A 24,183-nucleotide genomic window follows, 5' to 3' on the forward strand; every position below is an offset into this window, starting at 1 on the left:
GAATCAATTGCACTGACGATAAGATTGCACGGATTTTGAAGGAAAAGAAAACAAAACCACACTTTTTTTTATCCGAACAAAACGCACTTTTACGAAACACGAAACACTGTGAGTAATTTATTGATTAAAAAGATTAATTTTTTTGTAATTTGAAATGAAAAATGTGATTTTTTTTGAATGGAAGAATATTATGATGAAGAAAGAATAAGAAGAATTTGACCGAAACGAAACGAAAACCGAACAAAACGAAACGAAGAAAATACCGAACGAAACGAAAATTAATGAAGAAAAAATAAAGATGTGAAATGTGAAATGTGTAGAATGTGATTTTGAAGAAGACCGAAAACGAAACGAAACGAAACTGAAACAAAAAAAAATTGTTGATGTGTGTGCTGGGTATGAAGACCGAATCTAAAATGAAATGAATTTTTTTAAGAAATTGATAAAACGAAACGAAATGGGACAAACAAGAAGAAATAAGAAACAAGAAGAAAAAGAAAAAAACGATCGCAATCAAGTTAACTAGCCAAATGAAATGTTCATCAATGGTGAGATGAACTTTTTAATGTGATTGAGAAAAACACTAAACAACTAACGAAGATCAACATACACAGCATATAACCCGAAATCAGTAAAAAGAAAAAAAAATCAGAAATCGAAATAAACAAGAAGAAAAAAAACGAGAAGAAAAATTAGCTATTTCACGATGCTGATACCTAGATCGACGAACGAACAACTTGGAGCCAGTCCCGAAAATCCTGTATATGATGATGATGATGAATGTTTCAACGAAGAAGATGAAAAGAGGGAGAAAAAAAACATTTAGATAGAGGCAATAGCCACAATAATCATCATCATTTTATCCGATTAGATTAATTCATTTCGTGAAAAAATGAATGATTTTTTTTTGCTAACCTGGATGCTTACTTAATGTGTTTATGTTTGGCCCCCTTCATCATCATCCAAGATTACCTTTTTTTGCCATTTTCTCATCCAAGTATCAATAATAATAATTTCTTAAAACAACAAGGGGAAAAGAGATGAAACGAAAAAGAACCTGTTACATCTTATCTTGTTTCATTTTTTTTTAATTTTATCAGTTTTTTCTTCTCAACAACAACAAAAATGTGAGATGTTTTTTTTTCGCTTTAAGATAATTATTAATATATCCTATATGAACATCATTTTTCTTTCTCTTTTTTTGTTTGTTTCTTACATGATGAACTAAGAGGTGAGAATTTTCCAAAAAAAAAATTTTTTAAATAATAATATTTTGATACAAACAAGTGCGTATAACAAGAAGAAGAAGAAATCAAGCAAGAGAGAGAAATTAATGGCATAATTACTGTGTGTGTGACATAACCAATTTCTTGTTTGATTTAATTTCAACAAAATGAAATTTGGAAATTTCAAAATTGAAATCAAAAAAAGTAAGAAAACACATATGGATCGATATTTGTTGTTGTTTACTTCGACTAGAACAAAAATCCTAATCAAATTTGATCTGGAAATTGATTTGATTTCGAATTTGAGCACGAAAAAACAAGAAATCTTATCTGATTAAAGATGATGATGAAAAAATGAATAAATTTTTCAAAAATTTCAAAAAATCTAGAAATAGCTACTGTGTGTGTGTGAATGGATGGATAGGAAAGATGATCAAACAGGAATCTATTTTCTTTTTTGATTAAACAAAAATTACTAGTTCGTTTGGTAAAGGAATTTGCTGTTTATTTCTGTTTCTGTTTTCGCAGAAATCAAGCTAATTGAAATAAATAAAAATAAAACATCTTTAAAACGAAAAAAAAGATAACAAAAAAAAAAAACAACCCGAGTGAAAGATACGGCTTAAAACGGGCTTATTGACCTATAACCCTGATGTATCACACACGGTCGGTCGGTTCATCGATTGAAAAATGGATAAAGTTTTTTTTCTTCAATCAAAAAAAAAGGAGAAGACTTACCTATAAGATGATGATGGCTAAAGATGCTTTGGAGAAAAAAAAGTCGGTTTTGGATGATGATGATGGTAATCAAGTTATTGAGCAAAATTGATGATAATCAAAAAGGAAACTTGTTATTTTTGGTCAGTTTAAATGAATTTAGTAGGAGAAAAAAATCTATGTTGTTTTTCCAGTTGGTTGAAAAAAAAAGGTTTTGAAGTTTTTGTTTTCAATCGAGCAACGAATGATAACAGCAATAACGATAAATTAATAAAAATTCGGTTTGATCCAGGAACAATGATGATGGTAATAAATTTAATTTGCAAAAATGAAAATTTCTTCAAATCAATATAGATGATGATGATGATTGCACTTCCGTCGTCGTCGTTGTTAAAGATCGTAAAAAACGAAACGAAAATTATCAATTCAAAAAAAATTAATAATGTTATGTCATTTATGAATGGATCGATGTCGACTATTTCCACGATAAATGATGATGATTTCCAGCCAAAACAGAAACAGAAACAGAAACACGGAAAAACTAATAATAATAATTATTATTATTTCCAATTCGAATCAGGCCAAATCTGTATATCTGTTTATATTGGGTAACCTGTTATTTGATACTTGTTTTTTTTTGTTGTTAATTCAGCTGCTGTTGGACATAAACAACAAACACAGAGAAAGAGATCGGAAATAAAATGGACAAGAAGTAAGCAAGTTGAAGGAATTGATCGGGAAAAAACGAAAAGCCTAAAGCCTTTAATTATCGAAGATTTTGTTGAATGTTGAATGAAGATGGAGATGAAGATTTTGCAAATTGGTCGAATGGATTTTGCGAAACGAAACTGAAACAAATAAAAAAAAACTGAAAACTTGAAACGAAACGAAATATACTTAATGATCGAATAAAGTGTTAGTGGTCGATTTTGTTTTTATTTATATAGATATGTTCGACCCAGAAAACAAACAAAACAACAAAATTTTGACCAAAAAATTATCACAAAGTTATCACCTGGTCAGGTTTTTTTATCATTTGATAAATTTTTTTTGGTGATAATTTGGACCTAGCATTGTCAAAATAGACCATTTGATTACCCCATTATCATTGCATGACTCATTCAATTTGTGGTATGTAACAAGAGATTATTTTACTTTAGTTTTGGATCCAATCAAAAAAATCAATCGCTAATCAATAATCATAATCATCATCATTATTGATCAATAATAATGATTCATCGATTATCATCATCATGTCAATCGATGATGATAATCGAACGAAAAGGTAAAAACGGCGGGAAACATTTTGGTTTTTTCGCTTCCTGAAATGTTTCCAGTTATCTCAAGTTATGTGTTTATGAGGCGATAACATGGATCAGATCTTTTATCAATCAACAACAAAAAAAAAAATTATTAATTTTGTTAATTTTGAATGTAAATCAAATCAAATTAAATCAGTCAAATCAACTCAAACAAACAGAAATGTCATGGAAGAAAAACTCGTGTACAAGAAAAAAAATTTGTTAAAATTCAATTAATTTTGCATGAAACAAATGAACGATAAACAAAAAATCAATCGATCGATTGATAATCGATTTAATATCGGCTGATTTTATTTTCGAATCACTTGATTAATCAAGCAAAATATGGCTAAATTTAATCAATTTGGTTTGGTTGAAAATAAGCAAAACAAACAAAAATTTTATTTATTCAAATTTTTTCAAGTTTACAAAAAAAGATTTTCTATGAGAAACAAAAAATGAGCTAAAAATGTCCAAAAGTATCATGATGATGATGATCATTTGGATGGAATTTAATCTTTTTTTGTGCCATAATCGTATGATGACCATGTTTACCACCATGTTCATCATCGTGGTGATCATCATGATGTTGTTTATGAATATAAACAGGAACTTTAACCTCTTTGATTACTTCTTTTATGTATGGTACTTTTTGAATGATTGTATAGGGAACTTTTTTATAAACAATTTTTGTCATTGGTGGTGGACATCCATCGACGATTTGACCAATCAGCATAATCCATGATATGAGGATTACCGTTGATAAAAGGACTGGACAGCGGATTACTGGTTGTAGTTTCATTTTCGTTCGAATCGCAAGAATTTGATGATGGAATCTTTTCTGAAAATTTTATTACATTTTTTCGCTTATTTATATAGCCGAAAATCTGGATGTCCATTTTGTCCATTGAAACGGTTGGTTGATTCGATATTGTTAGTGAATGATGATGTTTGGCTGTTGTTGGTGATGATAATGGTAAGGGTATGTATGTTATTGCAATATTATAACATTTTTTTGTTTATGTGATTAATCTTAGTCATTTTTTTGACACAATTTCATTAAGTTTACATAAAACGGAAATTGGATTTTTTTTTGTCTTTCGAATGCAAAGAAAATTTCAATTATTAAAAAAAAAACTTTTTCCAAAAAAAAAACATCAACTTTGTAACTGTAACTGTAATACTGGCATACTACTGTTGCGCGATGTGTAAGACACGTGATACATGTGTCGTGATCATCATGTAACAACAGCAACAAGTAATCTCCAGCAATCCAAATGGAACGGGCACTTTTTATGATTATTATTAATTTCTACACTCACACACATAGCATTAAGACAAATTTTGTTTTGTTTTTTTGCTGAATATTATCACACACAAAGATCAAGATGTTGTTTTTTTTTGGCAGATTGTATCAAAAGATATGCAAACATTCATTTTTTGTTGGTTTGTTTTTTGCAAAGAAATTTATTTTTATGCAAGAAATTTTGTAATCAATTTTTTTCTTTGTAGAATCAGTATTGATTATTGATTATTTATTGATTGATGATGATACGGATGATGAGCAATAAAAATTTATTATTGCTTTAAATGACCATGATATGGTCATTTCGAACAAACGAAAAATTTGTTTTATTATTATTATTTTTAATTAACATCAAGACAAAACTTTGGAAAAGAAAAAATAAATTTCGCAATTTTCAAAAACAAAGTGTGCGATGATGATCATTTGGATGATTAAAAACAATACAAAAGATGCTCGTGACCAAATGACTCGTGTAAAATCGTCAAAATTGAATGAAAAAGTTTCCAAAAAAATAAAATTTCTAAAACGCTTTGCTTGAAATTGATTTGTCATCGATCCGTAATTTCTTCAATGATGATGATCATCAGTTTTCTATTGATCTGATGATGATCATCATCACCGATCATTTCATTTGATAATTACTTTTTGTTAAAACAAAACAAAAATTAAGCTCAACTTAAAAGCCAAAAAAAAAGTTCACGTTCCAATTTCGTTCCAAAAAAAAATGCTGGCCCATTGCACACATTGTTGCAACATGTTTCTTCAAATGTTTTTTTTTGTTTCATTCATTATCTTTGATTATTATCATCATTATCACAAGGAATTTTCATCATCCATCAAATACAAACAAAAAAAAAATGAACTGTTGTTGTCGATATAGATGGCTGATTGATCGATCGATCGATTGGTTCATTTGTGTTTTCATTGAATGTGCTGGCTGCTGCTGCTGCTGTTTGGGAAATCACTTTTGAAATTGACCTCAAAAATTGCGCGTGTTTTGCGCTTTTTCGGTTTGTAAAACTATAAGTTGCGCGGGTAATTATTTGAAAAACGATACAAATCGTTTAAGTCTCCCTGAAGGTAAATTCAAATTTTTTTTTCGACTGAGTTTTTTGAAACATTAACTTTTTTTTTGGATGGAACTTACAAGTAAAAATGGCCTAGGTTTATATATTTTCATAAGATGACTATTTCGACAGATTTAGGAAAAAAAATTTCCTGATTCCAAAGAAATTCTCTCTCTCGATGTTGTTGTTGTTGTTGACAACCAAAAAGATGTTTTTTTTTTTCAATTGATTGATTTTGAAGATAAACATAACCAAACCAGGTATTGCATCAACAACAAAAAAATTTCAATTTCAAATTTCAATCAAATCAATGAATTACGTCATTAAAATTCAAGAATTTTTTGTTTGACAGAAATTTCATCAAATTAAATCAGAAAATATATTGATTTTTCACTGATAACCATCTATTTTTTATTGTCAATAACAACAACAAACAACGAATGCAATACCTGTTTGTTTTGAACAATATTTTTGGTCATTCATTTTGTCATTCATTCAGTTTCCCAAAACAAAACAAAAAAACTTAATTAATTAAACAAATTTAATGATGAAACAAGGGAAAATTATTAAAAAAAATTTTATTACAAATATTGTTCCAAAGATGAAGAAGAAGAAGATCCTTGACATTTTTGACGTTTCGTTCGTGTGGTTTAATATTTATGGCCAAAGACAATGATGATGATTTTTGGAAAAAACTTTGTTGCCCTCAATGCATGTTTGTTTGTTAGTTAATATCTTTATCTTTATAGTAGAAAATTTATCAATCAAATAAGATCGGTCGATCGATCGGTGTGTGTTTCAAATTGTAAATAAGTTCAATTTTGAAAAAAAAAATTTACATTTTGAAAATGATGATAATGGTGGTGGTGGCCGGTGGCCATCCGTACTCTGGTCATTCAAATGGATAATTACATCGATCGATGGCGATGATGGTGAAATTGAAACAGTTTGATCTTTTTTTTCTCCGTTCGATTGATTTGAATTTGGATTGGATATTTGGATCTGATAATAATCTCTTAGCACATCATAATAATGATTATCATATTTTAATCTTGTGTCTTTGATCTCCTGATATCATGTCAAACACGTAGTATTAACATCATGATGATGATTGGTCCTTATCCTTTTAAAGAAGAAATAACAGTGAAGTAATTCAAAAATATAGTGCCATCATAGTGTGTATGTGAATCAATATTCTTAAGGCGTTTTTGTTTGTTCCAGGATCATGTGTCATTTTTTTTTGATCAAAAATTCAAAACCCATTATTATCATCAATTTAACAAAAAAAACTTTCATAATCAAAGTGATAACCAATCAATCAATGAAAAAAAATACCAAACGATAATCAATAATTTCCAGTGTGTCCAATTGTCATTCGACATAAATTTTGACTATTTCCACTTACATTGGCGTTCGTTCATTCATTCATCCATTTACTAAGTACAAGCTTGTTATCTTGTTATCGTTATTATCATTACTAGTTTTTTTTTTATTTTGAGGTCGTTTTTTGATCTGTATTCAAATTTAATCATATGATCACACTGTGTTTTCAAACAACCGACCATAACAATTTGGCCAATCATCATCATCATCATTGGTTTGAGATAATCTTTATTATTATTTAAGTTAACTATTTTGACTTTATACAACGATGATGATAATCATGATCGTTGATGGTTAATATTTGGCCGTGATCATGCATATTTGATTAGATTTTTTATTATTATTTATCTTGGTGTTTCAATCAGATTTTTTTTGTTCGTTATTCAAAAATCTTTTCACAATTTTTCTTCAAATGTTGTTGTTGGTCATTGCAAACAAAATTCAAATTTGATTAAACAGATTTGCAATCAACAATGATTATTATGGAAATTATAATTCAATTATGGTTTTCGATTATAAATTGGAATGATTTTGGTTGAATTTTCAAAGTTATTATTTTAAAACTAATCTGGTTGTTTTCTGGTGCAAAATCCAATACCTAGCATTGAACCAAAACAAACAAACATCGGGTAATATCTTGATAAGAAGAATATAATGGTACAATTACGATTGAAAAAACCACATGCCGTATTATTTGATATAACCGGTACGGTTGCCAAAACTAAATTCATTGATAAATTACTTATACCATATATAACGGCAAATTTTCATCGTTACATGCGTGAAAATTGGAATTCAAAACAAGTTCGAATGGATTTAGAACAAATGAAAGCCGAAGCCGAATCCGATCCAATGGCACCAAAAATTCAATTAGATCCAAATGAATCAGCAACAACAAATATGGATTCGGATATTGAATCAGCATTTGAGTATGTTCGTTATTGTTTGGATACTCATAATGAAAATAAAGCAATTACATTGTTAAGGTAAGTGTTAAGGTTGAGAAAAATAACAATATTAACCCTTTGTTTTATTAATTATCAATAGGTTTCATATGTGGTTTGATGGTTATTCGAAAAATCGTTTGGAAACACCAGTTTATTCCGATGTTGCCATACAGATACAAAAATGGCGTTGTGATCAAGATATTAAACTTTATGTTTTTAGTAATGGTTGGGCTGAAGCAACAAGACGTTTTTTAATGAAAACTAATCATGGTGATTTAAATCTATTAATTGATGGCTATTTTGATACAAGCCTGGGACAATTGACTGATGCAGAAACATTTCGTCGTGTTTTAGATCGTATTAATGAACAACCAGAAAATGTAATCTTTTTAACAAAATCATCGATTGAAGGACGTGCTGCCGAATCAATTGGCATGACTGTTGTTTTAGTATTAACACATCGTCGTAATATTGAACGTTTGGATGAAGAAGGTAGACGTATGCCACGTGTACGATCATTTAATGAATTAGAATTTGAATAAACCTAACCTCATTGAAAAACGACCAAACCAACAACAACAACCAATCAACAATCCATCTGATTATTCTATCTAATTATAACTTGCCCAAATCATACATCTTAATCCTTTTGGTGTCTTTTTTTTCTTCCAAACAAAAATATATCTATTTTTAATCAATTAATGTTTTTCCTACTTTGATAATTAATTTTTTCGTGCTTATCGGTCTGGTTCATTCATAAATAATGTAATTTTTTTTGTTCATCTCTATTTCGGGTCAATCTTGATGATTATTGATAAGATACATCTTTATTTTTAATAAGTTCTTAGATTGGCTTGCTGGATGTTTCTTTCGTCTCTCACTTTGAATTCTTTTTTTTTCTCAATCAAAATGGAGATTAGTTTGACGACGACGATGATGATTATGATGAACAAGTTTATCTTGTTGTTTCCAGTGTGTGTGTGTGTCTTTTCACTGATCTTTAAAAGTGATTAATAAAACCGAAAATGAAAAAAAACTATTTTTGGTAAGTTTGGTTGTTGTTTCAGCCAAAATTGGTGACAATTTGTAATATTAATTAAAACATCCGCATCATCTTTTTTTCTCACACAACGAAATAAGTAATTATCAATGGTCTGATCGTATATGACGTTTTGTTTTTCGATGATGATCACGATTATCATGATCATCATGAATTGAAAATTGTGGAAACACAACAAACAACAACAACTTTATTGAAAATCGATTAAATCGATTCAAATCGATTATTTGTCGATATCAAGTCTGACTAATAAAATAAAATAAACGATCAATCCTTTTTTTCGAATCGAATCGATCGATTTGATTGATGATTTTTTCGCTGGCTGGCTGGATGACTGAATGAATGAGACAAACTGATTTACGGACGATATCATCATCGTCGTCGTTATCGTAATCATAACCGGGCTAAACTGGTCCGGTTTTTTTCGTCTTCATTGGCCATCATTTAATTTATAGGGGTTTCACACTACAGCAATATTTCATGAAATATATACACGAAAATATTTCAGCCCATAAGGTTGAAATGGACTGAAATATTGCATTTGAAATATTTCATTCACATTGCTGCTAGTGTGAAACCCCTATTAGTCTTTTTTTCGTTCTTTTCAAAGATAAATTTATCCATCGGTTTTCTATTTGGTCATCTTTGATTATTATCAATATTGAAATCTGAAAAGAAAACTTGTTTTTTTTTGGTTGTCGGACATCAATCAATGTTGTTACCGGAATGATGATGACCTTTGATTGTTGATTTTTTCAAATTTAAATTTGAAAAAAAACTTGTCAAATTGATTAAGTGATGTTGAAAATCGTTGTTGTCATCGTAGTCATATTTCACTCGATCAATCAATCGATTGATTGATTCATTCTGTATTGACAACAGAAAAAAAATTGTGAAATTTCAATCTCAATCGTTTGATCTGATTGATTGGTGTTTGTTCGTTCCAATTACAACCAAATAAACAAACAACAACTTACGTTTTATTTAGATGTAATCAGGAGATAATGGACCATGCCATTCAGTATTCAAAGAGAAATTTGAAATTTTTCCAAAACAATTTTTTCATTGTCATTTTGAAAATGTCAACACTGGTAGTCAACACACACAAACAATTATCAATGATATCGATGATGTCCTCGACAACATTTTTTTGTTCTTTTCTTTCTTTTGCTTGATTATCTCTTGATGATAAATAATGGTTTATGGTGGTGGTGGTTGATTGATCTAGAAAAATATTTTAAAAACCAACGATTATAATTAGTTCCGATTGTGTTTTCCCAGTTGTTGATCCAGAACAAAATTTTTTTTGTTGTTTCTTTTTCCTCAACCTCGTTACATTTGACATTCAGAAATCCCTTTTTTTTGTTTGTTTGAAGATAATTTTTCTTTCTGTTTTTGTGCTTTTGTCTGTCCAATCTACCAGAAAAACGAAAACGAAAATAAAGGAAAAAATCAAATCAAATTTTTTTGTTTTGTTAAATGTTTTTCATTTTCATTTTTGTTTCATAACCAAAAGTATTTGTTTACCTGTGCCTACCTGTATTCGGTGTTTGTTTGTTTGTTTGTGTTTGTGTTTGTTTTTCACAAATTTTCTATTTACACACACCCCGTTTATTTGTTTTGTTTTGTATTTGGCAAATTATCGACGAATAGAACAATATTTACCGAAATTGATACCAGAAAACAAAAAACAAACCTGCAATCTTTTTTTTCGATTGATCCGATTATCAGCTGATTGGTGTGTATTGGAATAAATGTTTGTCTGTTTGTTCATTTATTCATTTCAAATGGAATCCCATTAACTCTAAAAATAACCAAACCAACCGAAAAAAAATTCGAATCACACAGTCGTCGTCGTCGGTTGGTAAAGGCAATCGGTCATTATCATCATCATTCTTCAGTGATAATCCTGTTTTTTTTATGACCACCAAACAACATTAACAACATCGACATCAAAAACAAAAACAAGCTATATCGATATATAGAAAAACACTAAGATTTCCAACGAAAAACAAAAATTCGGCCATTTTTCAATTCAAACTTACCATTTAACTCTGCTGCACTCCGATCAACAACAAAAAAAAACCTCTGGCGTTTTTTTTCGGTTCGATCGTCGTTCGTCAAACTATGATGATGATGAACATCATCATCACATTACATCAACAACAACTATTCGACAAATGAAATGATGTGATGGTCATTGAATTTTAGTTTTTTTTTGGCTGAAAAAAAAATTTTAAAAAATAAAATGAACGGATCACCATCACCAGCAGCATCATGACCGATCATCATCATCATGATGACCGGCTTTTTTCGACTGATCGGATCGTCGTTTCGTTTCGTTGTTTACCGCATTTAATATTCATATGAGATAAGCGAAACGAAATATAGAAAAAAAAACAAATTTTTTTCTCGCCAAACAAGTAACCAATAAAAATATTTCGAGGTTAACAAAAAAAAAATTAACCTTTCGGTCTACGGTAGGGGGAAAGAAGATTTTCATTCGAAAGAAAAATTTTTCGAATTTTTTTTCTGTTCCCTGGAAATTTTCTCCAATCAGATAATCATCAAATATGGTATTAGTATTACGTTTACTTATCTATGGTATTATTACTGAAATTGCTGATAAACAAAATGCATGTGGTACAATAAAATCATCATCATCAATAAATGATAATGATGATGATGGCCATAATTCGAAGCCAACAATGCAAGCAAAAACATTTCGTCGACCGGATGGTATTACTATTATTTGTTTACCATTATCACCACAATCATCAAAAATCAATGGTGATAACGATCATAATAATGATAATCATGGTGAATCATTTCAAGCATTAACATTACGTATAACACCTTCGACAATAACCAACAACATTGGTCAACATAAACAAAATGATGATGATGATGGCCAATTTAAGAAAAATTTTGTTAAAAAAATTCAAATTAATAATCATAGTGAAGATGATGATGAAAAAGATGATAATCATAAACATCAACAACATGGTGAACGTCAAGAACGTCGTGCTAATCATAATCATCATCATAAAGATGATAATGGTGAGAATCATGGTGATGAGAATGATGATCTGGTTGATGAACAACATAAAAATGATAATCATATGACAATGATGGATGATAAACGCGATAAATCCGGTGAAGATGATGATGATGATCATGAAATAACAAAAAACATCAAAAATGATGATGATGGGAAAACAATTAACAACAATAATCATCATCATGATGATGAAGATGGACAAAAATTTCGAATGAAAACAAAGTCGAAAAAACAGGAACGAAGCTCGAATTCAAATGAAAATCATAAGGATTCATTCATAAATGATGATCATCATCGGGATTCGAATATTGATCATAATGATGGTGATGGTGAAATGGAACAATATATATTGATTCGACGTATTCAACGACGACGAAAACAGCGGCCAAAGAAATCATCATCAATAAATGGCCAAATAAATGATCATCAACATGATGATAATGTTACGGATGAACTTTGGCTACGAATTCCCGCGAGTAAAGATTCAAAACAACAACAAAAACAACGATCATCTTCGTCGTCAACAAAGACAAGTTCAATGATAATGAATGAATCTAAAAATGAAATTGTGACAAAAAAATTATCACCACCACCGAAGATTAGGACAGGAATGGGACCAAAATTATTAAAATTATCACCATCAACAACAACGAATGCAGATGATCAACAAATAATGGCAGATAACAGTATCAAATTGGACAGTATAATGGATAATTTACTGCTTAATTATAATAACGGTGATGATGAACATAAAGATGATGATAATAGTGGTGATGGTAATGGTAAAGTTGATGATGATCATCAAGATGATAAAGATGATGATTATAATTATGATGGACAAAAAAGTAATGTTGGTCGATGGGAAAATGCGGGACGAAAAATGTCAACAAAAACAAAAAGTAGACAACATTTTGATGATGATAATGGTGATGGTGACCATCATATGAAAATTAAATCATTGCCCAATGATAAAAGTATGCATCATAAAAATTTCCAGATAAAAATTGAACCAAAATTCGATGATAATTCATTGTCCAATAGTGATGATGATGGAAAAATTTTCCAAATAAAAGTACCGGTTGTTTATGCCGATAAATCTTCGAAATCTTTGAAATCCAAATCAAAGCAATCAAAAGTTAAACAGGAACGTTCAATAGTGGAATTTGAAAAGCCAAAAAAATCTAAATCCAAGTCCAAACGAAAATCTTCTTCGAAAGATAAATCAAACGAAAAGAAAATTAAAACAAAAAAGAAAGTTGATACCGATGATAACAAACCTAAAGATTTTGATCATTTTCTTCGTGTTTTTAATTTTCGTCCCGAAGATGGTATACATTATGAAACAATTGATCAAAAACCGAAAACAATAAAATCGGAAAAGTCGAAAATTCCAACTACAACAACCACCGAATATTATCCATATTATGGTGATGAAAAATTTTCCAAGAAATCGAATGACAACAAAAACAAAGAACCGGGAAAAGTTCCGGAAACAATTTATTCCTATTTATTGAGTTCCAGAATTAATGATGAAGCAAAAAAACAACAAATGAAAAAACAAAAGCGAAAAAACGAAAATCACCAAGAAAAATCAAAATCGAATGATAATATCGATGATGATCCAATCGAAATGATACCAAAACTTGTATTTGGTGATCGTATCATACCGAAAATTGAAATTATCAACAATGACGACGATAACGGTGGATTGAAGAAAAAATTTAAAAAAATAACCAAATTGATTCAAGTTCATCATGAAGAACAAAATGATGATGATGATGATAAAAAAACAAAATCAAAATCAAAGAATCCTAATCGAAAACAACAACAACAACAATTTCTACATGAATATAATCATTCATATAATTTTGAAAAGAAAACTGAATCTAAACAAGGTGATAATAATGATAATCTAACAAAATTTTTAAAAATTTCCAATGATTTTGTTAAAGATTTTAATCAAATGAAAACACCTGATGTTATTGATGATGATTTATTAGTTTTAAATGATCAACAACAACAAGATAATCACAATCATCATGATCATCAACAGGTAGCTAACAACAAAAAACCATTGAATAATCGACCAAAAGATGAAAGACATTTTTGGAAATTGATTAAAACATCAATCTAGCAAATCGATCAATCAATCAATCAAATGAATTTGATGATGATGATGATGATCCCGGATCATCATCAAACAAACAAACAATGTCCACAAATCAATCAAATCAAATAACAATACTTTTTCTTTCTCAAAGTCAAGTATCGATTGTTATCGAATCGTCATTATTTATCTCCCTTTAGTTACTTATAACCTGATCGATCGATCAATCGATTGATCAATACAATGTGTGCAATCCGATATTGATCGATTATCCAGACACTGTATTGTATTGCATTGTAATAGTCTCTCTCTGTGTTTGTGTTTGTGTGTGATATCTGTAAATTATTAATTTTTTTTGCCCCCCATTTTCAAATCCTGTGTTGAAATTTTTCCATTATTAATATTATTGTTTTTCTCTATTTAATTGATTTTGTGTTATCAAATTGATCAATCAATCGATATTTATATCCTATTTATAAGAAAAAACGAAAATGAAATAAAAACTAAATAATTTTTCTAAAAAAAAACATTAAAGTTTACCAATTTTTTGTCTGCCAATTCTTTTCGAAACAAACGAAGATGAAATCATTGAGCGCATCAATTTTGTCGATATTGTTGATTGTTATTATCAACAATGTTGTTAATGGACAATTAATTATCGATGAAAATGATCCAACCGGAAAACGTATAATACATTTATTAATGGATGCCATTAATGATTATCAACATAATAAACAACATGATAATCATCAATATCAATTAAAACGTTTAGTGTATACATTTGGTGAATCACCAAAATATTCAGTTGAATTATATGTTACTGATTCATCCACATCTACACAGGTAAGTTTCAATTGATTTGATTTGATCTATTAATTTAACCCATTGTTTTCTTTTCACTAATTTCAACCATTAAAAAATAGATCCTATCCTGTACAGTTGAATTATTTGAACATGAATCATCCGATCATAAAACAATGTCCTATACAACTGGTCAAGTTAATTGTCATCCAAAACAATAAAATTGATCAATCAATCAATCGATCGATGATCCCTCCTTTTAATGTTGACAATTTTCTTTTTCCATTTTTTTTGGCTTATTTCAATAACATAACATTTTCAATTTCTCCATTCTGTCTGTCACCTGAACACATAGTTACTTATCTCGTGACGCATACCATTTTGACACACAAACACACACACAGAAAGATAATTATCCGATTATAATGATAATTAATAAACAATAATAATCATAATGTTAATGTTCTTTTTTTCCAGGTTTATAAAATTAGTTTTGGTTTTGTCATAACAAACTATAAACTAAATCTAATCCAACCAAAACAAACCCATGTGACAAACTTTTACAAAATTGTTGTTGTTTTCTATGTTCACATCATAATCATTGTTTTGAAGACATGTTAATATTTGTTTTTTTGATACTGGGAGGGAGGGAAATATTAATTATCGAAATGATAATAATGACTGATTGATTTGGTTTGATTTGATTCAAAAAAAAAATAACGTTTCATTGTTTCGGTTACATTCATTCAATAAAAGCGTTTGATCGATTAGTTGTTTTGTTTCTCAAGTCGATTGATCACCCGAAAGAAAACATTTTAAAAAAATTTTTAAAAATTAAAATTCGTAAAATGAAACTTGCCAAGAGATCGTAAAATGATTGATTGTTTTTTTCCTGTTAATGTCATTCTCGGGACGATCCTTACTTTTAATAAAGAAAAAAAAATCCAGTACTGACCGGTTATTGATCAGAAAAGGAAAATTTTTCTTCGATAAATTGATAAAAAACTTTTTAAAAAAATGAATAAATTCTGTTTTGGTGACAAGCTTTAAGCATCGTTCATATCCATATTCGACGTCTAAAGTGGTCGATATTACTGATGATGAAAAAAACCAGTTGATCATCATCACTGTTTCTGGTTGAAAATTTCTGACCACCACCATGGGTTAATATCAATTTCAAAATGAAAAAAAATCAGGAAAAATTTTTATTGAAAAAAATCTCTTTACTTGCGCTTGGCTGGTGATGATGAACTAAACCGAGCGACTTGTTATTTTCATTACTTTAAGGTCCAGTTATATCTTGATTTTTCTTCACTAAGGTAGATATAGAGTGAGAGAGGTTCATCATCATCAACAAACTTGTGTGGAAATAGTTTTCTTTTTGGTGCAAACGATTTAAAAATGGCTGGATGCAATGATGATCATCATTCATTCATTCATTGAATCAAATTAAAACTCGAAAAAAATTAGCTAAAAGCAAAAAAGTTAAAAACTAAAAGAAACTAAACAACGAAAAAAACCTGTCTGACTGATAGCTGATGATGATGATGATGATGATGATGATGATGATTACCTATTTTTAATATTTAAGAAAAAAGTAATAATTATATAATAAATAAATATATCGATGATGTTCTGTATATTTTACCTGGAAAAAAAACAGAAATAAAAAATCTAAAAATATCTGCAAAAAAATAAATGAAAAACAAATTCATATTAATAGCATCATCATCATCAACAAATGAAGAAATATGCACAATCCAAGAATGATCATTTCATCAATAGGCCAATGTCCTGAATTTGAATTTTTTTTTTTTTTTTTTTGAACAAAAACAGTTATATAACGGTTCTTCTTTGCTTGATGATGAACATTAGTTAGTTAGTTATGTTGATCGGTTTATTTTGACTTAATTACCCACATTAAGGTGGAAATAGAAAACAAACATATATCGACTGACCAATCGTGGACGAATGAAACATAATTTAAATATTGAAATGTTTTCTCTTTCTTTCAAACAAAGACAAAATTAATGAAAATCGGATGATGATAATCAGATGATTGACCTAACCTGACCTGATATGATTGACTTATAAACACACGGTGTGTATGTGTCTTTTTTTTCTGATAAGATTATTATCATTAGTGTTCGAGGTGAGTTGAGGGGAAACAAAGTTCGAATGGGTTATACATGTTGTTGTTTGTTGTTTTTTATTTTTATGAATTTAAAATAATTTACGTTTAACAATAGATTTTTCTAGTTTTTCTATTGGTTCGAATTTTCTACATAATTTACGAATTTTATCCGACATTTGTCGTTTATTATTAACGATTGTTATAGTTTTTCCATTGAAATTTTTATCCGTCGTCGTTGTTGTTGACATTATCGTTCGCATTCGTGGAATTATCTTTGTACTGCCACCGGTTGAACGTTTTATCGGTGTTGGTCCTATTGACGCAGTTGGATTTGGTCGACGAATAGCAGCAGCCGAACGATAAACACTACCGCCACCACCACCAACAACACCGGTACCGGTATTAGTCACAAAACGATGAACATATTGATTGACAATATTACCACCACCACCACTTTGATTACTTCGAAATGGTGGTAATTTTTTTATCGTTGTCGTGGTCGCTGTTGTTTTTGTCTTTGTCTTCAAATTGATCTGAAAACGATTATTTGATTCAATTATTGATCGATTTATTAATTGATTTTGTTTATATCTGGCTGGTGATTGATAATAAAGACGATCATAAACATTCATGGTTGTTTCATTAAATTTTCCATTCATTGTTGATGGTTGATGATGGGAAACCGATGATGATGATGATAAATCGACACGATAACGTTGTTGGCAATCGGCCACTATCATTGATCATTCGATGATTAATGGTAAATGGAAAAATGGAAATTTGAAATTTTAAAAATTGTGATTTTAAAAAAAACTCTTTTCAAAACACTCACATAATGCAATAAATTTTGTTTCCAATTCACGATTATCCTGTTGCCAACGATGTAATTCATGACGAAATTCACGTAATTCAATCAATGATTTTGATGATTGATTATTGTTGTTCAATGATTTTTGTTGTTGTTGTAATCGTAAAAGAATTTGTTGGAAATTTAAACGATTATTTTCTGCCATAGTTGATGATAATAATTGTAATGGTAAAAATATTGGTTGTCGATCCAGACGTGTTGGCGGTAAATGTTTCAATGATTGATCCAATTTTTGTACTAAAGTTACGGAAAATCAACGAAACAATCAAAATCAAATTCTCAATCAAACGAAAAACTTACAAATTGATTCCATTCGATCGGATAAATCATTCAATTTTGATTCAAATTGTTGAAAATTTTGTCTGAAATTTTCAATGTTTTTCATCGTTGGTGATTCCTTATTCTGATCTTCTTCAAGATCACCATAATTCAGTTCATCTTGACCATCATCTGGAATTGAATCACCGGATAGATTTCGTTGACGAATTTGTACTAAATCCAAACGAATTCGTTGAATTTTTCGTCCAAAATTCAATACATGCAGATTTTCACCGAAATTTTCTCGTTCGAAACTGGCACATAAAATCATTCGTATCGTCGAACGAAATTCAAAAAAACGTTTCAACAAGTATGTTAAACGACTTTGACGATATGGTATCAATATTCGATCCGTATTTTGATTATTTTGATTATTATTGATTTTTTGTATTGCATCAAAACAAGTACGTAAAGTCATCAATGAATTATTAATCCAACCAGCTTCGAATAATTTTCTACCACAATTCCCGGTTCGATTTAAACGTTCTAAACCGGCCAAATCAACAATTGAAAATTGACTAACTTTTAATTGAAGGTTAGGATAACCACCACCTTTAGCAAGATGATCATCATCCAAATGAATTAATTTCAATGTAAATATACTGTGTGAACGACTTGATTGTTCATTCATCATTGTTTGCGATAATTGACGATTTTGTAATCCAAAAAGATAAACACCAAATGCTTGGTCAAGATTTTTTACCTGTATTTCCTGAACACCTTGTACATAAACCATTTGATTTGAATCATTCACTAGTGTATGTCTTGTTCGTATCCATTTCATTTGTTTGGGATTTGGTATTTCCAATAAATCATAAATATAATTATTATATATTTCAACAAACGATATGAATAAGCAATATTTTTTCTGTCCATTCTTCAGCGATTCTTTCATTATCTTTGCATCTTCACCATTATCTTCATGATCATCATCGTCATCAATTTCAATACAAATATTGGACCATTGTTTTAATGTTTGAAAATATTTTCGTTCATATGATAATGTCATTGATTCTAACGATTGGCAAAATGTTTCCCATTCATCATCAAAATAATGATCATCGTTGTTGTTGTTGTTGATTTCGACCAAAAAAAATCCATTTTGTTTGTTCGATTTGATACGATAATTTTCATGATTAAATAATTGTTGAGTGGGTATTTGTTGAAATAGATAAGCCAATGTACGTGGTATTAGACCAGGTGCACTAGGCATTCCATTAATTGTATATGATTTACCTGATGATGTTATACCATATGCAAATAATAGGGCATCTTTTTGTTCATCAATCAACGATTTTAACATTGGTCGACATATCCGGGTAAATATAGTCGATTGATCGGTTTCCGTATTGAAAATCTGATCAAATTCATATTGTTCAATTTGATCGGAATTTATTATCGATACAATCGTATTATCATCATTTATTTTCATTTGATTTTTTAAAACATTTTTTGATTGTTTTTGTTGTGGTTGTTGTTGTTGTTGTTCAATACATGGACGTAATCGAAGAAAAATTTGTACAGAATCGGTCATTTTTTTTGTCACTAGTTTTTTTTCGCTTCTTTTCGCATAAAATTTCGATTCAAAATTGCATTCGTATTTGTGGTCAATTTAAATATCCGTGGAAAAAAATTCAAATCTAATTTCTTGTTTTATAAAACAACTGTTGCCATCTAGTGTTGAAATAATTTAATTTTAAAATATTTTTTTAAAATTTGAAAAAAATTTAATTTAAAAACAATTGTTGCCAATAGACGGTGCGCATATAGCCAAAGAAATTAATCAATCAATCAATTTTATCGATCAAATCAATCAATTGAGTAAATATTTCAATCAAATGAACAAGATTGATACAATTTCGAGTGGGAAAAACCTGATTGAAAATCGATCGAGATAAAATCAATGTTTGGTTTTTGTTCTTGGGGCGAATTTTCCTTCAATAGAATAGGTATTTAGTTTCTCTTTGGTTGAATCTATGAGTTTATAATTAAAAAAAGCCCAACATTGAATATTCCATGAGAAATTAGAGAAAAATTTTAATGAATGAGAGTTTTGTGTGTGCGGTGGTGGCCAACAAGTAAAAACAAAACAATATGGATCGATCATTATCATCATAAAATGAGTTGACAGTTTTTCTTTTGTTTGTTCATCATGCTTTTTGTAATATTACAAATTAGTATCATAGATATAGTGATCAACCTAACCTCACTCAACTATGAATCATAGTCATAGGCATAGTCATAGTGATTAACCTAACCTCACTCAACTATGAATCATTGTCATAGGCATAGTCATAGTGATTAACCTAACCTCACTCAACTATGAATCATAGTCATAGGCATAGTCATAGTCATCAACCTAACCTCACTCTACTATGAATCATAGTCATAGGCATAGTCATAGTCATCAACCTAACCTCACTCTACTATCAATCATAGTCATAGTCATCAACCTAACCTCACTCAACTATGAACATAACTTTGATTATGACCATCATTTATTATTATAGCAAGTTAGTTGCATAGACTCGTGACTAATTCGATTCTCTCTTCAAAGCAAAATTTAAGCTAACATCATCATATCCTAACACACCACTGCTTCTCATTTACTGATTATATAATCATCATTCTAAATAGTGCCAAACAAAACGAAAAAAACAATGACAACAGCAACAAAATTCATCTACATCACTCCCATATCGAATGAGGCCATCATCATCATCATCATCATTGATGCAATGATTTTCAAAAAAAAAAACAAAACAAAATCCTTGTAATTTTCAATTCAAAAAATGATAGAAAAAAGAGAATAAAAAACTTTTTTTTGTAATACGAGATTTGTTTAATGTCTACAAAACGAATGATCATTATTATTATTGAATTGAATTTGATGATAATATCATCAACCAAATCAATCAATTACCATTGACAACACATCTAACAAAAACATCTACATTTCATTCATCATACGTCATACAATAAACAAGTAATGTTATGTTATGTTATGCAGAAAATGAATGAAAGAAACAAAAATTTTTATTGTCACTTTTAATGTTTAAACAGACTCTTTCTCCCTCTCTCTCTCTATGTGTAAAAAATATATCAATATATTTCTCTCACATATCACAACTCACATCACATTTTTTTTGAGTGCAACTTTACTTGTTTGTTATGTTTATGATGATTGATGTCCGAAATTTGAATTTGATAATTTGATAGCAAAAGAAAAAAAGGATTAGGTCAGGTTAATCTTACCTTATCTCAAGATCTTTAATATCTGGTGACACTGATTGTGTTGGTGATGTTCATCAAAATGTTCATGATATTCCGCTATACGACCAGAAAATTTTCAACCATTTTTCTTTTGCCAAGTTTTTTTTTTCTTCTCATTTAAATTAGTTAATTAATGTAATCCCACATTTGATTTAAATTTTCAAATTACGTAAATAGATTTTTGTTGTTGCTGATTGTATTGTGTTGTTGCCAGCCAGCAAAAAATGAAACAAAATAAATTCGACGACAACGATCATTATCATCAGTCATTGCCAAGGTTGGTTTCGGCTGATGTTTAGTCGGTGGCAAAGAAAATCTTGACATTTATCCAAAAAGTAAATTCTTTCAATCATCATCATGATCGGTGGTGAACATCATCATCATTAACATTCATTTATTCTTCAAACATCTATCCATCCATCCAGATGATAATCGAATAGTCATTTTTCAAAAAAAATTCTGTGATTTCATTCATTTCCGTTCTTCTTTGTGAACACCATCGAACATCGAACATTGTCATCATCGATACAATCACCAAAGCAGTTGTTGATGATGATTGAATTTCAACGAGTCATCATCATTATCATGCTAAATGAATGAGCCAGAAAAATAAAAAATTAATTTTTAAAAAAATTGAAAAATCATCATCAAAAAAACCTTTGAAAAATGGATGATCGTCGTTGTTGATATACTCACTGCCCACTTTGTCATTCGAAACGAACACAAAAAAAGATTCGAATTTCTTGATTGTTTTTTAATACAGTTTTTGAATCTTTGATTTACAAATCTCAAATGCAAATCCAATCATGGAACAGAATATAATTTTATGGTTAAAATCTTTATATGATATTCTTATTGGTAAAGATATGATGAAATTTTTATCATTAACATCAACAACATCGACAACAATAACAACAACAACGGTGATGGACGATTTAGAAAAAGAAATCGATTGTCAACATTCGAAATTGATTCAACAAGAATTGTTGCCACAAACATTAGAATCATCGACAGAAAAACCATTATTATTATCATCACCATCACCATTATCATCGTTATCATCAAAATCATGTCGACAACAACAGCAACAACAAACAGATTTGAATAATAATCAAAATCATAATGAACAAATTCATTCCAATCAATCATCAATCGAATCATATCATACAACAACAAAAACAACAACAAAGATACCGGAAACGATACCATCAATCATAGTCAACAACAATAATTCTAATCAACAACAACAACAATACTGTGATAATTGTGTACAAAAATCTCAACAACAACAACAACAAAATTTGGATGAAAAATTCTATTTAAAATTATCAAAATTTTATTCAAAACCTCAAGCTTCATCATTATTATCATCATCATCATCAATACGATCTGATCGATTTATTGAAATAATGATCGACGCATATCGTAAACATCTACCTGATCAATGTGATCCATTAATAATCGATGATTATCGGGATCATTTGCTCAATTCTTTCGGTTAGTTTTTTATCGTTATAATTCTATCGTTAATTAATATTTTTCATTTCCAAAAAACAAAAACAGTAACCATTCAAACACATCAATATAGAATATATGGTCTTCGAAATGTAATGAAAACATCGGAAGATGGTTTTATAAGATTTTTAGGAAATAATCGTTTTGTTTTAAATTTTACTGTATTAATTTCCGATCTAAAAATTCAACTTGATTGTCAATTAAAAATTGGACATCGTCTACAACCAAAACGTTTATCATTACGTAATAAACATTATGAAATGGATTTTATTAAATGTTTATTATATGTTGAGCTATTAATCGATTGTGATGAACAATCAATACGATTCGAACGTTTATTGCCCATCTCTCAACAATATGGTCATCATGTTCATTCGAATCAATTATCATCATCATCATCATCGTATAAATCATCATCATTATCATCATTACCAACAGCCGCATCAACATTTGCATCTTGTCATTTTATGTCTTTCAATAATCTATTTGCAATACTTATTGAACGTTATTTTAAAAATTATTTTGCTACAAATCTAAATCATTTGGAAACAATTATCAATCGTAAACTATCCGATAATGTTAATGATAATAATAGTCATATTTCAACATCATTCATATTGGATTATGATAAACTTATTGTTCAAACATCATTGCACAAAATATTGATTATTCTTAAGCAACAACAACAACAATCACCGTCATCATCGATTAAATCAAACAAATTTTAGCAACAATGATTGTACGATAAACGATGGTGATCAGGTCACACACAATGGATTTTCCAGAATCGATATTCATCATCCAATTTTGCCATTTGTCATCATCATCAGCCATTTTTGTTTCACACTTTTGTTATCATATTCAATATTTACTGTTCTTTCTTTTTTTCGTTTGTTTTCATTGAGATTCTATCCAAATTTGTTTCTGTTTTTCTTTATTTAGAATTTTAAATTAAAAAAATATATCGATCACCTTCGATTTATGATTGTGTGTGTTTTGTTTGTTTTTCCATGTTGGCCGGCATTTCTTTTTCGGGTATCAAGTGCCGCCATTCGCTCAGACAAACTTGTAATTGATTTTTTGAAATAAGTGAAATTTG

At 29.3% G+C, this 24,183-nt stretch overlaps 5 protein-coding genes and 2 long non-coding RNA genes across 13 annotated transcripts; 5 read left to right on the top strand and 2 right to left on the bottom strand.

The window, feature by feature from the left end:
- LOC142646013 (uncharacterized) lies at positions 1 to 655 on the top strand. The gene is made up of 2 exons (XR_012847043.1): positions 1 to 108; positions 185 to 655. It is a non-coding gene; the product is annotated as an uncharacterized LOC142646013 (long non-coding RNA).
- Positions 656 to 7,415: 6,760 nt separating this feature from the next.
- Positions 7,416 to 8,645, top strand: LOC113794846 (enolase-phosphatase E1-like). Its single transcript, XM_027344991.2, has 2 exons — positions 7,416 to 7,986; positions 8,048 to 8,645. Exons 1-2 carry the CDS (start codon positions 7,655 to 7,657, stop codon positions 8,487 to 8,489), a joined length of 774 nt encoding a protein of 257 aa, XP_027200792.2. The 5' UTR covers positions 7,416 to 7,654; the 3' UTR covers positions 8,490 to 8,645.
- A 71-nt stretch (positions 8,646 to 8,716) lies between these two features.
- Positions 8,717 to 11,492, bottom strand: LOC113794849 (uncharacterized). Of its 7 annotated transcripts, none has more exons than XR_012847042.1 (4): positions 11,053 to 11,492; positions 10,545 to 10,916; positions 9,985 to 10,423; positions 8,717 to 9,874 (listed from the first exon to the last, which is right to left on the bottom strand). It is a non-coding gene; the product is annotated as an uncharacterized LOC113794849 (long non-coding RNA). The 7 variants fall into 7 exon arrangements; XR_012847038.1 differs by having other exon boundaries at positions 10,545 to 10,976; positions 11,053 to 11,491; XR_012847040.1 differs by having other exon boundaries at positions 10,545 to 10,599; positions 10,704 to 11,491.
- Positions 11,493 to 11,519: 27 nt separating this feature from the next.
- On the top strand, positions 11,520 to 14,579 carry LOC113794844 (uncharacterized). Its single transcript, XM_027344989.2, has 2 exons — positions 11,520 to 13,963; positions 14,021 to 14,579. The coding sequence occupies exons 1-2, from the start codon at positions 11,581 to 11,583 to the stop codon at positions 14,200 to 14,202; spliced, it is 2,565 nt and encodes an 854-aa protein (XP_027200790.2). The 5' UTR covers positions 11,520 to 11,580; the 3' UTR covers positions 14,203 to 14,579.
- Positions 14,580 to 14,647: 68 nt separating this feature from the next.
- LOC113794847 (uncharacterized) lies at positions 14,648 to 15,431 on the top strand. Its single transcript, XM_027344992.2, has 2 exons — positions 14,648 to 15,018; positions 15,099 to 15,431. Exons 1-2 carry the CDS (start codon positions 14,755 to 14,757, stop codon positions 15,195 to 15,197), a joined length of 363 nt encoding a protein of 120 aa, XP_027200793.1. The 5' UTR covers positions 14,648 to 14,754; the 3' UTR covers positions 15,198 to 15,431.
- Positions 15,432 to 16,855: 1,424 nt separating this feature from the next.
- LOC113794843 (uncharacterized) lies at positions 16,856 to 21,754 on the bottom strand. The gene is made up of 4 exons (XM_027344988.2): positions 21,552 to 21,754; positions 18,279 to 19,970; positions 17,943 to 18,215; positions 16,856 to 17,843 (listed from the first exon to the last, which is right to left on the bottom strand). Exons 2-4 carry the CDS (start codon positions 19,828 to 19,830, stop codon positions 17,200 to 17,202), a joined length of 2,469 nt encoding a protein of 822 aa, XP_027200789.1. The 5' UTR covers positions 19,831 to 19,970; positions 21,552 to 21,754; the 3' UTR covers positions 16,856 to 17,199.
- Positions 21,755 to 22,375: 621 nt separating this feature from the next.
- LOC113794845 (uncharacterized) lies at positions 22,376 to 24,066 on the top strand. Its single transcript, XM_027344990.2, has 2 exons — positions 22,376 to 23,066; positions 23,133 to 24,066. Exons 1-2 carry the CDS (start codon positions 22,376 to 22,378, stop codon positions 23,810 to 23,812), a joined length of 1,371 nt encoding a protein of 456 aa, XP_027200791.1. The 3' UTR covers positions 23,813 to 24,066.
- The last annotated feature ends 117 nt before the right edge of the window (positions 24,067 to 24,183 follow it).

Source organism: Dermatophagoides pteronyssinus, unplaced genomic scaffold, assembly GCF_027571235.1.
Source record: "Dermatophagoides pteronyssinus isolate colony J.1.1.1.1 unplaced genomic scaffold, Derpt_VIB-CSIC_2022.12 sq0037, whole genome shotgun sequence".
NCBI classification, from domain to species: domain Eukaryota; kingdom Metazoa; phylum Arthropoda; class Arachnida; order Sarcoptiformes; family Pyroglyphidae; genus Dermatophagoides; species Dermatophagoides pteronyssinus.